This window comes from Phasianus colchicus, chromosome 1, assembly GCF_987193195.1.
Source record: "Phasianus colchicus chromosome 1, bPhaCol1.hap1.1, whole genome shotgun sequence".
In the NCBI taxonomy this organism is placed as follows: domain Eukaryota; kingdom Metazoa; phylum Chordata; class Aves; order Galliformes; family Phasianidae; genus Phasianus; species Phasianus colchicus.
Genome location: NC_143436.1, coordinates 114697266 through 114714484, shown reverse-complemented (window position 1 = coordinate 114714484; position 17219 = coordinate 114697266). Strand labels below are relative to the sequence as shown.

The 17219-nt window shown below is 43.6% G+C and overlaps 1 protein-coding gene across 1 annotated transcript in view; it reads right to left on the bottom strand.

Moving 5' to 3' along the window:
• The window catches only part of SRPX (sushi repeat containing protein X-linked), a 49430-nt gene extending 32428 nt beyond the window's left edge, over nucleotides 1-17002 (bottom strand). Inside the window, exon 1 of the mRNA XM_031594569.2 lies at nucleotides 16820-17002. Within this exon, the coding sequence (XP_031450429.1) occupies nucleotides 16820-16889 (70 nt within the window). The 5' untranslated portion in view covers nucleotides 16890-17002. The remainder of the gene's footprint in view (nucleotides 1-16819) is intronic.
• Between the last annotated feature and the right edge of the window lie 217 nt (nucleotides 17003-17219).

The following is a 17219-nucleotide window of genomic DNA, read 5'->3' as shown; positions in this document are numbered from 1 at the left end:
AGTTTGCTGATGACACCAAGCTGAGTGGTACAGTTGACAAGGTGGAAGGAAGGGATGCCATTCAGAGGGACCTCGACAGGCTTGAAAGGTGGGCCTGTGTGAACCTAACGAGGTTCAACACAGCAAAGTGCAGAATTTTGCACTTGGGCCGGAAGAATCCCAGGCATCCCTACAGACTGGAAGGAGCAGTCCTTGAGAGCAGCCCTGCAGAGAAGGACCTGGGGGTCCTGATGGATGAAAAGCTTAACATGAGCTAGCAGTGTGCCCTTGCAGCTTGGAAAGCAAATGGTATCCTGGGCTCCATCAAAAGAGGGGTGGCCAGCAGGAACAGGGAGGTGATTGTCCCCCTCTACTCTGCTCTTGTGAAGCCCTATCTGGAGTACTGTGTCCAGGTCCAGAGCCCCCAGTACAAGAAAGACAGGGAGGTGTTGGAGAGGGTCCAGAGGAGGGCCACAAAGATGATCAAGGGACTGGAGCACCTCCCTTATGAAGACAGGCTGAGGGAGCTGGGCTTGGTCAGCCTGGAGAAAAGAAGGCTGCGGGGTGACCTCATTGCATTTCTGTACCTAAAGGGAGCCTACAAATAGGAGGGGAATCAACACTTTACAAGGGTAGAAAACAGAAGGACAAATATGGAAAACGGGGAAATGGTTTTAAGTTGAGGAAGGGAAGATTTAGGTTGGATGTCAGGGGGAAATTCTTTACAGAGAGAGTGGTGAGGTGCTGGAACAGGCTGCCCAGAGAGGTTGTGGATGCCCCGTCCCTGGAAGTGTTCAAGGCCAGGTTGGATAGGGCCCTGGGCAGCCTGGTCTAGTATTAAATGGGGAGGTTGGTGGCCCTGCATGTGGCAGGGGGGTTGGAGATTCATGATCCTTGAGGTCCCTTCCAACCCTGGCCATTCTGTGATGACACAAGATCCTGAGGACCAGACCTTCGTGGCATGAAATTCTGTAGCACAAAGGACTACCACAGTTCATGAAACCTTCTACACTGAGCAGAAACAACCAGTAGTCCTTGCAGAGAGATCTTAATAAATTAGTGGGCTGGGCAATCACCAACCATATGAATTTTAACAAGAGTAAATGCCAGATTCTGTACATGGAATGAAGCGACCTCCATGCGAGGAGGATGAGAGGGTGGAGAGCAGTCCCACGGAAAGGGATCTATTTGGGGGTCCTGGCTGATTACAAGGTGGATCTGAGTCAGCAGTGTGCCTGGCAGCCAAAAGGAGAGCCAACTATACCCTGAGGTGCCAGCACTGCCAGCCAGAGAGGAGAGGAGTTGTCCCACTCTGCTCTGTGCTGTGTGGTTGAACACACAATACAGGAAGGATATAAAATTATGAGAGAGCATCCGAAGGAGGGCTATAGAATTGGGAAAAGGTCTAGAGTGGAAGACACACGAGGAGAGGCTGAAGCTCCTCAGTTTGTTCAGTGCAGAACATAGGAGCTGACTGGAGGCTTCACAGCAGCTGCAGCACCTCACAGGGAGCAAAGGGGCAACGCTGAGCTCTGCTCTCTGGTGACAGCAACAGGGCTCTTTCAACTCAGGATATTCTATGAAACAGAAATTTATAATGAATAAAGCCCATATTACTCATAAAGCTCTATTGAAACAAAAATGACAGTCTTCTTCCCTAGATGAAGCACAAGAGGACAGAGTACACTGTGGGCAGGTGCACCACCAGATACATTAGGAAGCTGAAAGCTAGAAATCATAATCATAATATCACAGAATAGCCTGGGTTGAAAAGAACCCTAGTTTCAACCCCCCTGCTACGTGCAGGGTCGCCAACCACCAGACTGGACTGCCCAGAGCCACATCCAGCCTGGCCTTGAATGCCTCCAGGGATGGGGCATCCACAGCCTCCTTGGGCAACCTGTTCCAGTGCATCACCATCCTTTGTGTGAAAAGGCAAACTTGGACTTTGAGGAGGCAAAAAATACTACCACACACACACATATATTTATATATATAGTTAACTTTGAAGATCCAGAGAAATAATATCTGTGAGCATATTTCAATATGCACTTTTTTCCTTATATTAAAATATCCTGTGGTATAGAGGGGACTTTGGGATAACTTTACAAAGGAATTGATTGAAAACTAAGTTTGAACTATTCTGAACTGATGACAGATGAGAGAAATTTTATTTACTTTTAATGCAGACAGTGGAAACTGGCATACCTCAATATCTAACCTTTAATAATATAGCAATAGGTACACTGCTTTTTTTCTCTTCTACCTGCAATTCACATAAATAACATGTGAATGTTATTCGGAAGTTCTACCGTTTTACAAATATTTTTCACATTTTACGTGGAGACTAAAAAAAAAGGTTCCCTAAAAGCAAACAAAGACAAATCCCAATTTTAACTATCAGACAGTAATCCAGATACTTGAAAGCTAGCATCAGGAACTATCTATATTCCATAGGAAACTCTTTACAAGGTCCCAGAAAACAATAGGAGAGTGGAAAAATGTGAAGTTACTGACTCAAGTTCCTGTCTGTGATCTCATCTAACTCTTTTATAACTGGAGTCCTGTTGAGTCTGAAAGCAACACAGAGCTACTGTATATTCTGTGCTGGCACTGAGCTCCCTTGAAGACTTCTCCTGCACAACTTTTCTTTAACTTCTCTGCTTAAGTCACCATTTCAGAAAAGCACATATATATGTGTAACTTTAAAAAAAAAATCTATGTAATGATCAAATATACATATACACACACATATATAACTGGTTCAAGCAGGACTTCTGGCTTTAATTGTTAGCTTCCATTGTCTCACTTTTTATGCATAAATGCAACTACAGTACAGAAGTCCATCACAGTTTACTTTAAATTCCAACTCCATGTGACTGAATTCCTTTTCAGAGAAATATGAAGCATAAACATTGGTTTACAAAATTCATGCCTTAGAGAATGTTTTATTTTTAATCCATGGCACTTGCAAACAGATGAAAGCATCAAAAGCATTTGGTATTAATACTGCAGGACCCCTTGGAAGGAAAAGAGACTTCTAAGGACTTCAGGACTTCCCATTCTTTGCTACTACTTAGCAAAGGTAACACGAAAGCAAAGCCACAGGCATTGCACTAGGGAGGAAGAGCTGAAGAAATGACTCAGAAACCAGGTCAAAAACCAAGAAAAAAGATGGAAAAATAGATGGAACTCAAAAAGAAAAACCAACAAAAAACAATCAACCAGGTACAGAGGTACTTAAAATTTAATAGCAAACTAATCATCAATACAAAAAGAAGTAGCTGCTGTCAAAACTCAGAAGGTAGAAATTTAATTTCACCCTGAAGACTAGTATTAAAAATTGCTTCAATGCAAACAATACTTAACATGGACTTCACAGCCAAAAGCACAGAAGCTGTATAAACCAACTGGTGAGAACTGGCTTGCCCATTTTGTTTAAATTAATGAATGTTAATTATATCCTAAGGGAGATTCAGAAGAGTTTGCTACAGCCAGAATATATAATGCAGATTTTAAAGGAACATTTGAGATGCTCCCACCAAACCTTAACTCATTTTTCATTAATATTCCTTTCAGTGGGAATTCCCAATTGAGCAGATTCTCCACATTCTCACTTACATTGCTAATGAGAAGACAAACTTATTTCTTTCTGAAATTGCTTGCCATGGCCATCTGTGAGAATATGGATGAGGAAATCTCAGTTTCACTAATGATAGATATACACCACAGAAGTCACAAGAGTATTATAAAAATTCCAATAGTGTATTGATGGCTTTGGATACAGCAGGCTTTGATCAATCAGTGATTCTTTTAAATTATATCTGCTGGAATTACATGACTTACGAGAAACATGAGCTTTATATTAAAAATATACAGAGATTTACTGCCAAAGTCAATGCTTAGAAAACCTGCATCTTCAAATGCCCCATACTAGATAAATCAGCCAACATAAAATAAATTTCCTCAATCTCTGGAACCCTAATTGCTGGTTTAAGGCAAAGGAGAAACCTGGAAATACCAATATAATCAGTTAAACAAATGGAAGACCTCAATGTACCACAGCCGAGGTTCCAAAATTTACACCCTACTTCTTCACATGGCAGAAAAGGACAGTGAAAACTCACTGCAACTACCAGAAACAACAAAGATGTCCAGAGCAGCTAGAGAGGGACTGTTAAGAGCAAACTTAGTGGGGAGAAATGCACACAAAGCCAATCCATGTTTTTCAAAAGGGATGCACTTGAAAAGAAAATGGAAAATTACTTTTTCCCAGTCCTTCCAGTAGATGCTGTAGACTTCTCATCCTCTCTTCATAACCATGTCACACCTTCACCAGCAACATGGAGTCCTTTTGTTAAAGGGAGACTGACATCTACTATTAGTGAGCAAGGGCTGGCAGGAATGACCAACTCCAGCAAGCAAGTAGGCAAACAGCTTCAAATTACTGAATTCACTTAATTAGGATATTGTCCTTTAACAACTACTTCTACCAACCTCAGCTGCCAACAGATACAGTTTAGTACAGAAAAACTGCTCAAGCTCTATAAACATCCTGCAGACAGCAACTAGAAGCAGCCAAACTCAGAGCAAAAGAGACGTTTTTATACAACATTTACAGCTTTGTTTGAATTCTAATCACATCACTCACATTTCTTCTCTGAGCATCAAAATATTTCACTACTTCATTAAAAGGGGGCATATACCAAAGATCAGATCTTTTTACCTCATAAAGACAGTACAGAACTCCACATTTCACACTTAGAGAAACATCAGTGCTTGAAAAACTCTGTTGTGAGATTTTGGGTCTTGTTAAAGACAGACAGACAATCTAGTTGTTTCTCACACAGGCCTGAATACGTCTGCAAAAAGGGATCACGTAACACACTAGACAAAAAAATCCACTAAAAATAAAAAAGCACAAAGCAAGTAAAAATTCTCACAGAGAAGAAAGGGAAATAATCATCTGAATTATTATTAAGAATTAATACATCTAAATGAGATGGAACTTAACCCAAAATCCAGCTGGAGGTTAAAGACCAAAGACACATCCCATTCCCTGTAACACTCACACCAGCCTGCAACCCTGCCAGGTCCCTTTGTTCCATCTGGAAGCTGACCTGCCCCACAGCCCCTGGGTCATAGTGGGCCCCACTCACCATCCTGGCTCTGCTCAGTACCTGGGGACCAGGGGTGCAGCCACTGGGGTAGGCCTTGCCCCTCTGCCAGCCACTGTTGCACAAGTCCCAGCAGAAGGCGAGGAGTCACTCGAGCTATATCCTGCACTCGCTCCTTTGCCCCTTGGCACTAAGCGGCTGTCTGGCATCTCTTGCTTGCAAAGCAACCAGTTCCATAGCAGCCTGCCACGTGCCAACATCTGCTAATGTGAAACTGGGTGAATGCCTCAAGTGTGATGTGACAGAAAAGCATTGTTTCACCAAATTCCTAATCCAGCTGGCTTCCCAGAAAGGAAAGAAGATACATTGGGAAAATGAAGATACATTAGGAGTAAGTTTCAACCATCTCAAGAGAACTCACTTTCCCAGCAAGAACCATTAGTAGGAGCAACCCATCAGCCAGTGCCCCTATGTAATACATGCTCCAGACTTCAATAGTCTTCAGGAGACTGTGACAGGGCCAAAATATACGTATGGCAGATGTCTGAGAACTACAAGCCTGGAGGAGATGCAATCCTGTATGAACTTGCAAACTGCAGTGTGGTGGAGCCTGCCAAGTCTTTCTTCTCCCCTGTTCATACACAGAGTATCTCACTGATATGGCAGTGATTTCTCACAGCACTTTCCTCAGAAGAAACTACAAGTGACTTACATAGAGTGGTTTTAAAAGAGCTATTCAAGCAAATATAAATCATAATGTAAGTTATGTAAGTTACTTGATCACACCCTGGTCCAGTTTGTGATCTTGAGAGATGTGGGCCTGGCAAAGAGTGGTGTCAGGACCCTGAACTTTGGAAGAGTGAACTTTAAGCTGTTCAATGGACTGTTAGCCAAGATCCTCTGGAATGCTGTCTTTAAAAACAAAGATGTTAAGCAAAGCTGGCTACTCTTCAAGGATGCCTTGAGCACAAGAGCATTCCATCCCTCTGAACAAGAAAGCGGACAGAGGAGGTAGGAAACCAGCATGGCTCAGCAAGGACTTGCTGGGCACACTGAAGGCAAAGAAAGGTTCATACAAGCTCTGCAAACAAGGGTGTGACACCTGGGAAGAATACAGGGATGCCGTCCAGACTTGCAGATGTGGGATCAGGAAAGCCAAGGTGCAGGCGGAACTGAACTTGGTGAGGGACGTGAAAAACAATAGGAAGACGTTCTACAGGTACATTGGCCAGAAGAGACAGGCCAAAGCGTGTACCTCCTTTGGTAAATGTAAAAGGAGAACTGGCTTCAACGGACGGAGAGAAGGCTGAGGTACTGAATGAGTTCTTTGCCTCGGTCTTCACTAGCGACCAGGATTCCAGTACTTCTCCCATCCCTGAGCCCTGCATCCCTAAACCTCCAAGTGGGGACCAGAGCAGTAAAGCCCTCCCTTACTGTAAGGGCAGAGAAGGTCTGAGACCGCCTCATGAGACTGAATGTGTACAAGTCTATGGGGCCAGATGGCGTGCATCCCAGGGTTCTGAAGGAGCTGGCTGAGGTGGTTGCCGAGCCGCTCTCCATCATATTTGAAAAGTCATGGCTGTCAGGTGAGGTCCCGGATGATGCAGGAAGGGTCACATCACTCCCATTTACAAGAAAGGGAGCAAGGAGGACTCCAGGAACTACAGGCCGGTGAGTCTCACCTCTGTGCCTGGGAAGATCATGGAACAAATCATCCTCGATGATATGTTTGATCACATGAGGAATGAGCGTGTGATCTGAGACAGCCAGCATGGCTTCACCAGGAGAAGGTCATGCTTAACCAATCTGGTGGCCTTCTATGATGGAGTGACGGCATCGGTGGACAAAGGAAAGGCGACCAATGTCATTTACCTGGACTTGAGCAAGGCCTTTTACATGGTCCCCCACCACATCCTTCTCTCCAAATTGGGGGATGTGGATTTGATGGGTGGACCACTTGATGGATAAGAAATTGGTTGAAAGGCCGCAGACAGAAGGTGGTTATCAATGGCTCTATGTCCAGGTGGAGGCTGGTAATGAACAGCATCCCCCATGGGTCTGTCTTGGGACTGGTGCTCTTTAACATCTTTATCAATGACATCGATGACAGAATTGAGTGCACCCTCAATTTGCTGATGTTTGCTGATGACACCAAGCTGAGTGGTGCAGTTGAGGGGGAAGTTCTTTACAGAGAGAGTGGTGAGGTGCTGGAACAGGCTGCCCAGAGAGGTTGTGGATGCCCCATCCCTGGAGGTGTTCAAGGCCAGGTTGGATAGGGCCCTGGGCAGCCTGGTCTAGTATTAAATGGAGAGGTTGGTGGCCCTGCATGTGGCAGGGGGGTTGGAGATTCATGATCCTTGAGGTCCCTTCCAACCCTGACCATTCTGTGATTCACTCTGTATTACTGTAAGTTGCTGCTATTGCTTGAACAGTGCTGGGCTTTTCAGTCAAAGCTTATTTAAATAGTGACTGGGTGAATTAGCTGCTGCACAAGGTCTTTGTTACATCTTTCCCTGGCATGTTACTGCCTTTTGTCTGTCTCACTTACCATTGTGCCCTCATTTAAATCACACCCAAAATGTACTGGAGAATACTTCTTGGTGTGAAATGGCACCCTGAGGAGCATCAGCCTCCACACCACAAAAATCATTAGCAATACATTAATTTATTGTGTCATGTGCCACAATACAGAATCTTTCTTTTCTCCATCCTCCTACTTTTCACTGTCTTTGTGAAACAAAGGATAACTTTGTTACAGCCGAAAGAGTAAACTTGGAACTGAGTTGTACTTCAAAAACAGCATCCATCAGCAGCATATAAATCAGAACCTACCTTCATTGTGAGGGGCTTACGTATATGAAAATACTTTGTTACTGAAATGAAGGACTTATTTTTAATTCCTTTGTACTAATTCATTTTGGCAAACTGGCTTAGTTTTCCAATAGGAAAAACAGACAGTCATAAACCAAATGTGTTATCTTTTAATGAGCTCCAACTTGTTTTTTGTTGCACACGAGCAATGTATGTGTTTTAATGTATCTTATGTCTAAACTGTCTAAGGCATTTTATAAATATGCCACACATTTAAGATCACAGAATCATAGAAAGGCCTGGGTTGAAAAGGACCACGATAATCATCTAGCTTCAACCCCCCTGCTATGTGCAGGGTCGCCAACCACCAGACCGGGCTGCCCAGAGCCACATCCAGCCTGGCCTTGAATGCCTCCAGGAATGGGGCATCCACAACCTCCTTGGGCAACCTGTTCCAGTGTGTCACCACCCTCTGTGTGAAAAACTTCCTCCTAATATCTAACCTAAACCTCCCCTGTCTCAGTTTAAAACTATTCCCCCTTGTCCTATCACTATCCACCCATGCAAACAGCCACAATGAGGTCTCCCTGGACCCTGCTATTATCCAAGCTAAACAAGCCCAGTTCCCTCATCCTTTCTTCATAGAAGAGGTGCTCCAGCCCTCTGATCATCAACGTCATCAGATGTCCCTAAGCAAACTGGCAGGCAAAATTATTGCAAAAGGATGATTTTGAATAATAACATAACAAAAGAACTTCTAGTGCTGCAGTGCATGCCTTCTGCCATTATTGGCATCTAAGGGGTGCAAAATGCCTTGAAGCCATTTAAAGGCACTGTTTAACATTCTTGGTTTCAGCACCCAGTTGTAGACAAACAAAATCACCAATCAGAAGTACAAAAAATAAAAGAATTCAAGTGCTCATATTTTCTGAAGAGTCCATTCGACACATTATCATCAAGTTCTCAGGCAGTGAACTGCTGCAAAATGTCAGTGCGCTGATGGATAGGATAAAAAGGCAATGGTGATACACCAACAGCACTGCTGTCACTTATGCAAGTGTTGACCTCTCTTATTAGAGAACTACTCAGAATTTGATGAAATTGATCATACATTTTCTCAAACTAGAAGTCAATGCATGCTCACAGTTAAGGTTACCTCCTGTTTCTCACAGATACAATTTTCTATGTAATTATGGCAAATGTCAAGTACCAGAAACTCAGAATGTGATTCCTGATAAAGGAATTTCTGCACAAGGAAATGCATCCAGATGTAACCAGAGCAGCAATGAGGCAGATGGAAAGACAAGTCAGGAGAGTGCACAGGTTTACCCCAAACAGCAACCATGCACAAGTCGTACTGTTTTTTTTAAGTCTTGAAGAGCTACAGGAGCTTCCTGTGGCAGTTCCCTAACTAAACACATTCACCCATTTTAACTTAATATGATGCACGGCACACATAACAGAAATAACAGTACTTCCTCCTCATATGAATGTTTTCAGCCACAGCTTTCCAAGTGTGCTCTTCCACCAGATAAATTATCCCCAAAGGGGATGCAGAGGTAACCAGCTCCCTTAAAAACATGAAAATCAGTGATACAAAGCTGAAGCAAATTACCAGCCAGATGCCTTCATAGAAAACACCTTCAAGAACTCACCTTTCTTTCTTCCTACATTAATAAAGAACATACTCCCATTTCAACATGCAATCACCTTCCGTGCCACTCACATCTACTTCTTTCCCAGAAAAAGTAAATTAGAGGGAAGATCTTTTTGTTATTTGCTCTATTATTTATTATTATTTTTATTTAGTCATTTCACTGCCAGCACATCTGGGCAGCTTAGAGCAGTGAATGTCTGCAAACCAACATACTTTTAATCTTCAGGAATAGCTGGATAGACTCATGTTAACTCTGATCTGTTTTACCAGTGTGACACATTATAACTAGAAAGCCACAACGGGCAGACTCAGGATGGGAAGATGCAAATTAAGTCATTATTTTAAGCGCACTGTCCAAAAATCGAAAACTTTAAAGAGAACTGTAATTGGCAGAGGCTTACAACTGTGTGGCAGCTGGAAGCAACATCTCACCCTATCTGGCCAGCCGTTGTCAGGAAGTCTGACAGAAAGACCTCAGTGGGATACCAGTAAGGCCCACAGACCTTACTAGGTTACAGCTTTCCTGGGACAGCTACAGAGGAGACAGACTTTGCAGAGACTCCCTTTGCCAGCCCACACTGGTTAAGTGTAGGCTTTGGGTAAGCTATGCAGCATGACAGGGCACTGCTGGAGAAGCCTGAATACATGACTACTTCCAAACTGCAGTACTATTCTTAGTGTACAGATGTATGGCAGGCCTAAATCTGGCACCTTAAGAAGCAGTAACATTTCCTGAAAAGAAGAAGGGGGCAAAAAATAGGAAAGAATGAAATCAGTTGTCTTTAATTCCATCTCAAATTGGAAGAAAACCTGTCTATTCAAAGCTGTGTGAAATTTAAGATTTGACAGAACTGGGAAAAAAGGGTTTCTTTCTTTAACAGCAACATAGTAATTTCAGAAGCTTCAAAACAAAGTCTCACTATAACACAAGCTTCCAAATCATCCAAATTACATACATGAAATATTCTCACACATGCATATTTTTATCTACTGCATTGCAGCAAAAGATAGCAGTAACATAAAGTTTATCGCCATATGTTTTTCCCAAAACTGCAGAAGTTTTGCCTGTGCTTCCACAAGAGACACAGCTGTGTGTCACAATCTGAACACTGTACAAGTCAAAGAAATACATGCATGCGTGCAAGTATTTACTCACTACTTCCAAACAAATCAATACAATCAAGAATTATTATATGTATCTTGCATGTTTTGGATACAGCTTTTTACTCCTTGAAAAAAGCGCAAAATGACCCTCTGGCATCTCACAAAAGCAACCCAGAACACCCATCATTTCACATATTCTCACTGATTTATTTTTAGGCCCTAAGCATCAAGCAAAGCTTGGTATCTGAAAACAGCTTTTAGCCTAAATCCCACTTATGTCATCTGTTCTCAGACGCAGACACGTTTTTATCCACTAAGCAAAACATGAAGTTGTATGAGTGGTATCTGCTCAACTGGCAAAAAATCCTTGCCAAAAATGCCTGGCTTTCCCCAGCTGCCATCACACAAGCTGGCAGAGGCTGGATGATCTGATACAGCTGGGAGTGCCTCCATCTCCAGGGACGTGCTGCAGAAAGCCAGCTGAATGGCACAGCACTATTCAGCACCAGTAATAATGCACGTCCCACCCCCACTGCCTATTTTGTGTCAGTGCGCACTACAGGGTAAAAGAAAGCAGCTCCCAGTTCATCAGCCCAGTGTAGGATGCACTAGAGGTCACTTGGGCATGCCGGTACCAGGCTCTGAATGTGCTCTCATGCTAAATGTATTCTCCTTCCACCTTCACAGAACTTAGGAGGAAGACGTAATTTTAGACATTTCTCTCAGGAAAAAACCTGCAGCTGCCAAGAAACAGTAGTTAAAGAATAATGTGAGGCGGGGGAAGGATTTCTAATCATCCTTATTTTGCACTTGATAGAACTTTACTTTCCATATAAATGTTGCTTTCACGTTTCTGTGCATTAGGTACACAGCAAAGACATCATTTATTTCCTCAAACACAACAAAATCTGTGTTTCTGAACAACAAAAAGTGTTGTTCAGAAAAGCTAACAGAAGACATTGGTAAAGATATGCTTTTCATATTCATTAAATTTGAGTAAAATTAAATTTACTTCTTCATTGAGAGATATGCAGAAGAACAAGCTAGAGTTGTGCAGCAGAGCCCTTATGGAGCTATTCTTAGTTACAGGAAACATCAGAATCATTACAATTAAAACCTCTCATTTGGAGCTACTTTCAAGATATTGCAGCATAAATCTTCAGTCTGAACAGCTTTATTAGTGTTCTTTTAAATATAATTAATAGCTAGAAGCAAAGAACTAATAGCCAGCCTGCAGTATTCTGCATGCTAAGCTTTTTATTTACCACTCTAAAAAAAAATTGAAGTGATTGCCTTGTGAAATGGACAGCATACTGTAAGGACTTCACATATCATCACATTTCTTGAGGCATCTAATCAAATAAAACAACAACAATAAAAAACACAGCCATTTCAGAAGCAGAAAACTTAGCAAAATATTTTAACTCTGTCAGCAAAAAAAAAAACAACCAAAATTTGTGCTTTCATAAGCTTCATAGAAGTAGCATGAAAGTCATAGACTGACAATACTAAATTACAGTATATATTACAACTTCACGAACTATGAGATTACATGTCACCTGTAAGTCTGAAATCAAAGAATCCCTGCTATCACCAGCATTATTTTTGTCACCACAGTATAAGAAGGGCATGAAACTATGAGATAGCATCAAAAGGAGAGATATAAAGGTGGGGAAGGGTCTAGAGGGGAAGATATATGAGGATGAGCTCAGATCCCTGGGTGTGCTCAGCGCAGAGCAGAGGGGAGGCCTGAAGGCCTGATGGCGGCTGCAGCTCCTCACAGGGAGCGGAGGGGCAGCGCTGAGCTCTGCTCTGTGTGACAGCGACAGGGCCCGAGGGAACGGCATGGAGCTGTGTCAGGGGAGGGCAGATGGGGGTCAGGGAAAGGGTCTGCACCACAGGGCGGTGGGCATGGAACGGGTGCACAGGGCTGTGGGCACGGCCCCCAGTATCGGAGATCAAGGAGTGTCTGGACAGTGCTCTCAGTTTGATTTGGGGTGGTCCTTGTGAGTCTCTTCCAACTCGGGATGTTCTCTGATTCTATGATTACTGGTAAACTTTCTGGACAAAAGACAAGCAGGGTGATCAGGATGGAGGTATGTAGGGATTGAAGTGCAAGTGATGGGTCCTCTCATTGCTCTCCACTCCAGTTATGCCAGTAGGCTGTGAAGCCATCCTTTGGAAATAATCCCTCCTGATGAAAATACTCTCAGGACCCTTGTACTGCCTAATTTCTTATCTGGCAGCACGGGATGGGGGTTCAAGATGTAGGACTACCTAAAAATGTAAGTATATTTGTAGACATAATCTGTGAGACAATCAAGTTAGGAATTACCAATTATTTCAGTGACCCCTCCGACCCCCCCCATCTGAATTGCAAGAAATTTCAATATGGAGTCAAGAATAAAATAAAACAACAACAGGAAAACGGGTTTCATCATTTATATCTTTACAGTACAGCGCTATAAATGGTGCTCCTCATACACTCCCCGGACTTCGGTCAGTTATGGAAATTTTATCAGCAGCACCTCAGGCATCTGAAAGCACAACATGAAGTCCATGTCCATCTCCAAATTCTACTCCTGTTATAAATCAGCATCTACATAATAGATGTTGTACATAGGTATTTCCAATTACTTCACAGTGGTGTATGTTTCTGCTATTTTCATTTACAGAGGAGGAAAGTAAGGAAGAGCAAAGCAAGCTTACTAATTTGCCCGAGTGAAATACAGAGAGTGAAATACATACAGAGTCGGAATTTCTAATCCAATGGTTCATTAAACAGAATGCTGATAAAAGAACATGCCAAATATCTTTCCTTGCACATTCATCAGCCACAAATGAAATTCAGTTATTATCCATTCTGTTCATATATGTATAATGGAGGGAAAAAAGTGTATTTCATTAATGCCGCTATTCATGTGTATTGCCTTCAGCTGTCAGAGAGTTGAGAAGGCTACAGACAACACAGAAAGAAAAGCACAATGTTTTGACACCACTTAGCGGTGTGAGTTTTCAGTGGAAAGTACTACAGCTCATGAGGATGGCCCACTTCATGTAAGAAAATATAAATGCAGCATCAAGAGAAGACAACATTCTTGATGGATATAAACAAGACATCTGCTGCTTTTAAGGTCACTTACAAGTGTCATTTCTGCTGGGCTTCTCTGCCGCTGAAATTCTTGCTTATTAGTGCACGTGCAGTCATCCAGCTATCTACAACTTATTTAAGAGTCGTCAACTGGTCCAAAAGGACAACTCTTTGGATAAAGTTGTGCCTTAGGACATACTTATCTGCTTGCATTCGTGTGTTTTTTATTTTTATTTTGTCTTTTATTTGGCCTGCAAGCAACCTGAGGGCAGGCAGTGCCTTTCTGTTGTTTTTAGACAGCCTATGGGACATCCAGGCCAGCCTTCTCCACACACACAGTATCGGTGCACTTGGCTTCAGAGGACCAGTAGACACAGAACTAAGGACAGAAGGGGATCTTGCACATGCTTCTACAAAAGTAGTCACCTAGGGTTAAGGGGCAGACAGCAAGCTGCATTAAAAAAAAACAAAACAAAACAAAAAACAAATACCAAGAAAAACCTCAGCTGACACAAGAGGCTCCACCCTTGGCAATACAGGACACCAGCTGTTTTAGGGGCTTGGAGTTGGCTCCCTGCCTGCTCTTCAGTCCGCTCTAACAGAGAGGAGCTCTGAATAGGAATCAAGGCATTAACTGCAATGCTAAGTTTATTACAGCCTGCCATACATAGGAGAAAAGTGACTATCACTTGTCTAGTTACAGCATAAACTCAAATGCTCAAATGGGCAATGACTGCCCCTCTCTCAATGGCTGCAGAATCAGGATGTCTCACTCACCAAAGGACCCCTCACCCCACAATGACATAGCTACTCTTCCCACAACCAGACTTCCATCTCCTCATTTTTAATACAAATACATACTTATGTTTAAAAGCTTATCACATGTATATATTGTTTTTCATTTACTTACATCTTATACAGGTTTTCAAAGCAGCTCTATAAAATCACATATGGTTTAGGTGACCTTAATGGCATCTCTGCACCCATCAATGTCCTATTCTAATACAAAGCTGCTTTTTTAATGCAGCATAACCACTTCCCATTACTTGTTATATATTGGTTTTTCCTTACAGCTGTCTACTAAGCATGTAAAAACACAGGTACCACATGCAGTCTTATACCATGCAGTGCCGATGGATTTCACTTCCACATACCCAGATTACCGAACAGGCGACATCCCTACATTCAACTGTAGCCTCACGTGGCACTACAAAGTCACTGGTGCTCTGCCTGAGCTACACATAATAAGAATTTATGTTTTTTTCACAGTTCTGAAAACCAGAAAAAAAGAGATGGGAAGGCAAGAGGAATTTGAGGAGGAAGAGTCAATGAAGACTCTCTTTAGTGCCTAGAAAAGAAAAAAAAATAAATTTGTACACTTCTCCATGGTAGCTTTTGGGTTATGGTGCACAAACATTCTGCACTAAAAATTCCAGTTGTATCAAATTATGAATTCAAGAACTGATTAAACTACTTCTGGTGTTTGAACAACAATTCATTAATGAGAATAAGCATTTTGTGTGGCTCTAGAAGAGATTCTTTGGCTTTGTCTACAAGAAAGCATTCACCTCCCAGTAACAGATCATTAAAGTACATGCACATATAATCTGTATTCAAGGCAGCCACACACACATGCATCCTACTGAAACTATTTTATGAAGCTATTTCAGTTTCCTTATGGACTTTCTGTTACCTGATGTGCACAGTCACAGATGGTGACAATTAGGAAAAAAAAAAGCCTATTTACAGTTTCACTAGATTTCATAGCAAGAATAAAGATTTGAACAAAGATCACATTTTCCTCTATTAAAAACAAAACCAAACAAATATCACAAAAGAAAGGGAGCGTGAAACCTTAAGTCAATGTTAGGGTTCATAAATAGAGCTGTTGATAGCTTAAATTGTTTGAAGCCTTTGACATTAATTATAAGAGGAAAACTGGACTTGCAAATGACTGAAAGCTGAAACAAGCAGACTATTGTGTGGACAGCTTGAAGATGATATGCAAGAAGTGTGTTTTTGAGACTGGAGAACTTCCATTTGGCCTTTCAGAAAGAAAGAGAGGAACAGGATATTAGCATCCTCTGCAAACTAATTGAAGACTAACATTGACATAAACCGCAAAGTAAGGCATTCAGTCATCTTCCTAAGAAAATAAAGGGATTTTGGCAGCACGGCAGTCCTCCGAGAAATGCCAGGATAGAAACCTCTGTTGTCTTTGTTGACTTAGCAGCTGATGCATCCAATACCTTAATGTTTTGTAAAGAAAAAAACACAAACGCGTGCTCCAGCATCTTTCACGCTGGAAAGCAGCTAGCTGCAACAAGCCAGCAAAAACAACAAAAAAACTAACTCGGACTCAAACACCACCGCTGTGCCACCTCATGCCCCCGCACGGCCAGAACTACCGCTGCAGTAAGGACGGCTCAGGCTGCAAAGCACAGCGAGCATAACTGCCCCATAGCTGGGAAGTGTTTGACACCTTCCCCACCTGGCTGTTTTCTCTGCAGTGCCAATCTGCCATAACGCACCTGGATGCACACCTAACCCCAGATCTCTGCTGACCACACCTGTTGAATGCTGACCGCATGCCACTGCTTTACACCGGCTTCACCTGCACAGCCTGCCAGGGCAGCGATCTCTAACTTGACGAGACGCAGCTGCTTTAGAATAGCGGGTACAGATACACGTGGATTTTCTTCTGCCATAAAAGCGGGCCTATGTTTCAGTTTTGCTAAAACCCACTCAAACAAGCAGAAGTAAAACAACGTAAGGCTGTACCCCAAGCTCCGGGCGCACAAGGACCCGACCCCATTTACTCTCCCAGCTGTTACGCTGAGACGAGCCTTCTCCGTGCCCAACCCCACACAGACACCAAATCCCGACGAAACGCTCCGCCGTGCACCCGCTCACCCCAATCCCCATTCCGCGACGGACGAAACCCGCACGGCACAAAGCGCTGCGGCCCGGCCGCTTGCGCGGAGTCAGCGCCCGCCGCGGGCTCCGCCGCCCGGGACCCCACTCCCCCGAGCCGCCCGCTGCGCGCCGCCCCTTCCCTACCTTCGTACTCCCGGCTGGGGCAGGCGGCCAGGGCGAGCAGCGCGGCCAGGCGCAGGCAGCGGCTCGCCATGCTGCGCGGCGGCGACGGCCCTTCCCGGCTGAGGGCTGCGCGGCAAAGGGGCAGGAGGAGGAGGAGTGGGACGGAGACATCCTCGGAGCGGGCTCCCGGGCTCCGCCGGAGACTCCTCCTCCTCCTCCCGCCGTAGCCGGGGCGAGGAGACCGCTCCGCCCCTCTCCGTCCCGCCCCGCGGGGCCCGGGGAGCGCTGGGGATAGCGGGTGTGTGGATGGGCTCGAAAATCGTGAGCAGAGCCTTAAATTGTGAGGTTTAGAAGAGAAAGGTTGGAGTCCTTGAACTTGCCTTTGAGCTGCTGGGGTGTTCGGGGTCACGCTGTCAGGCTT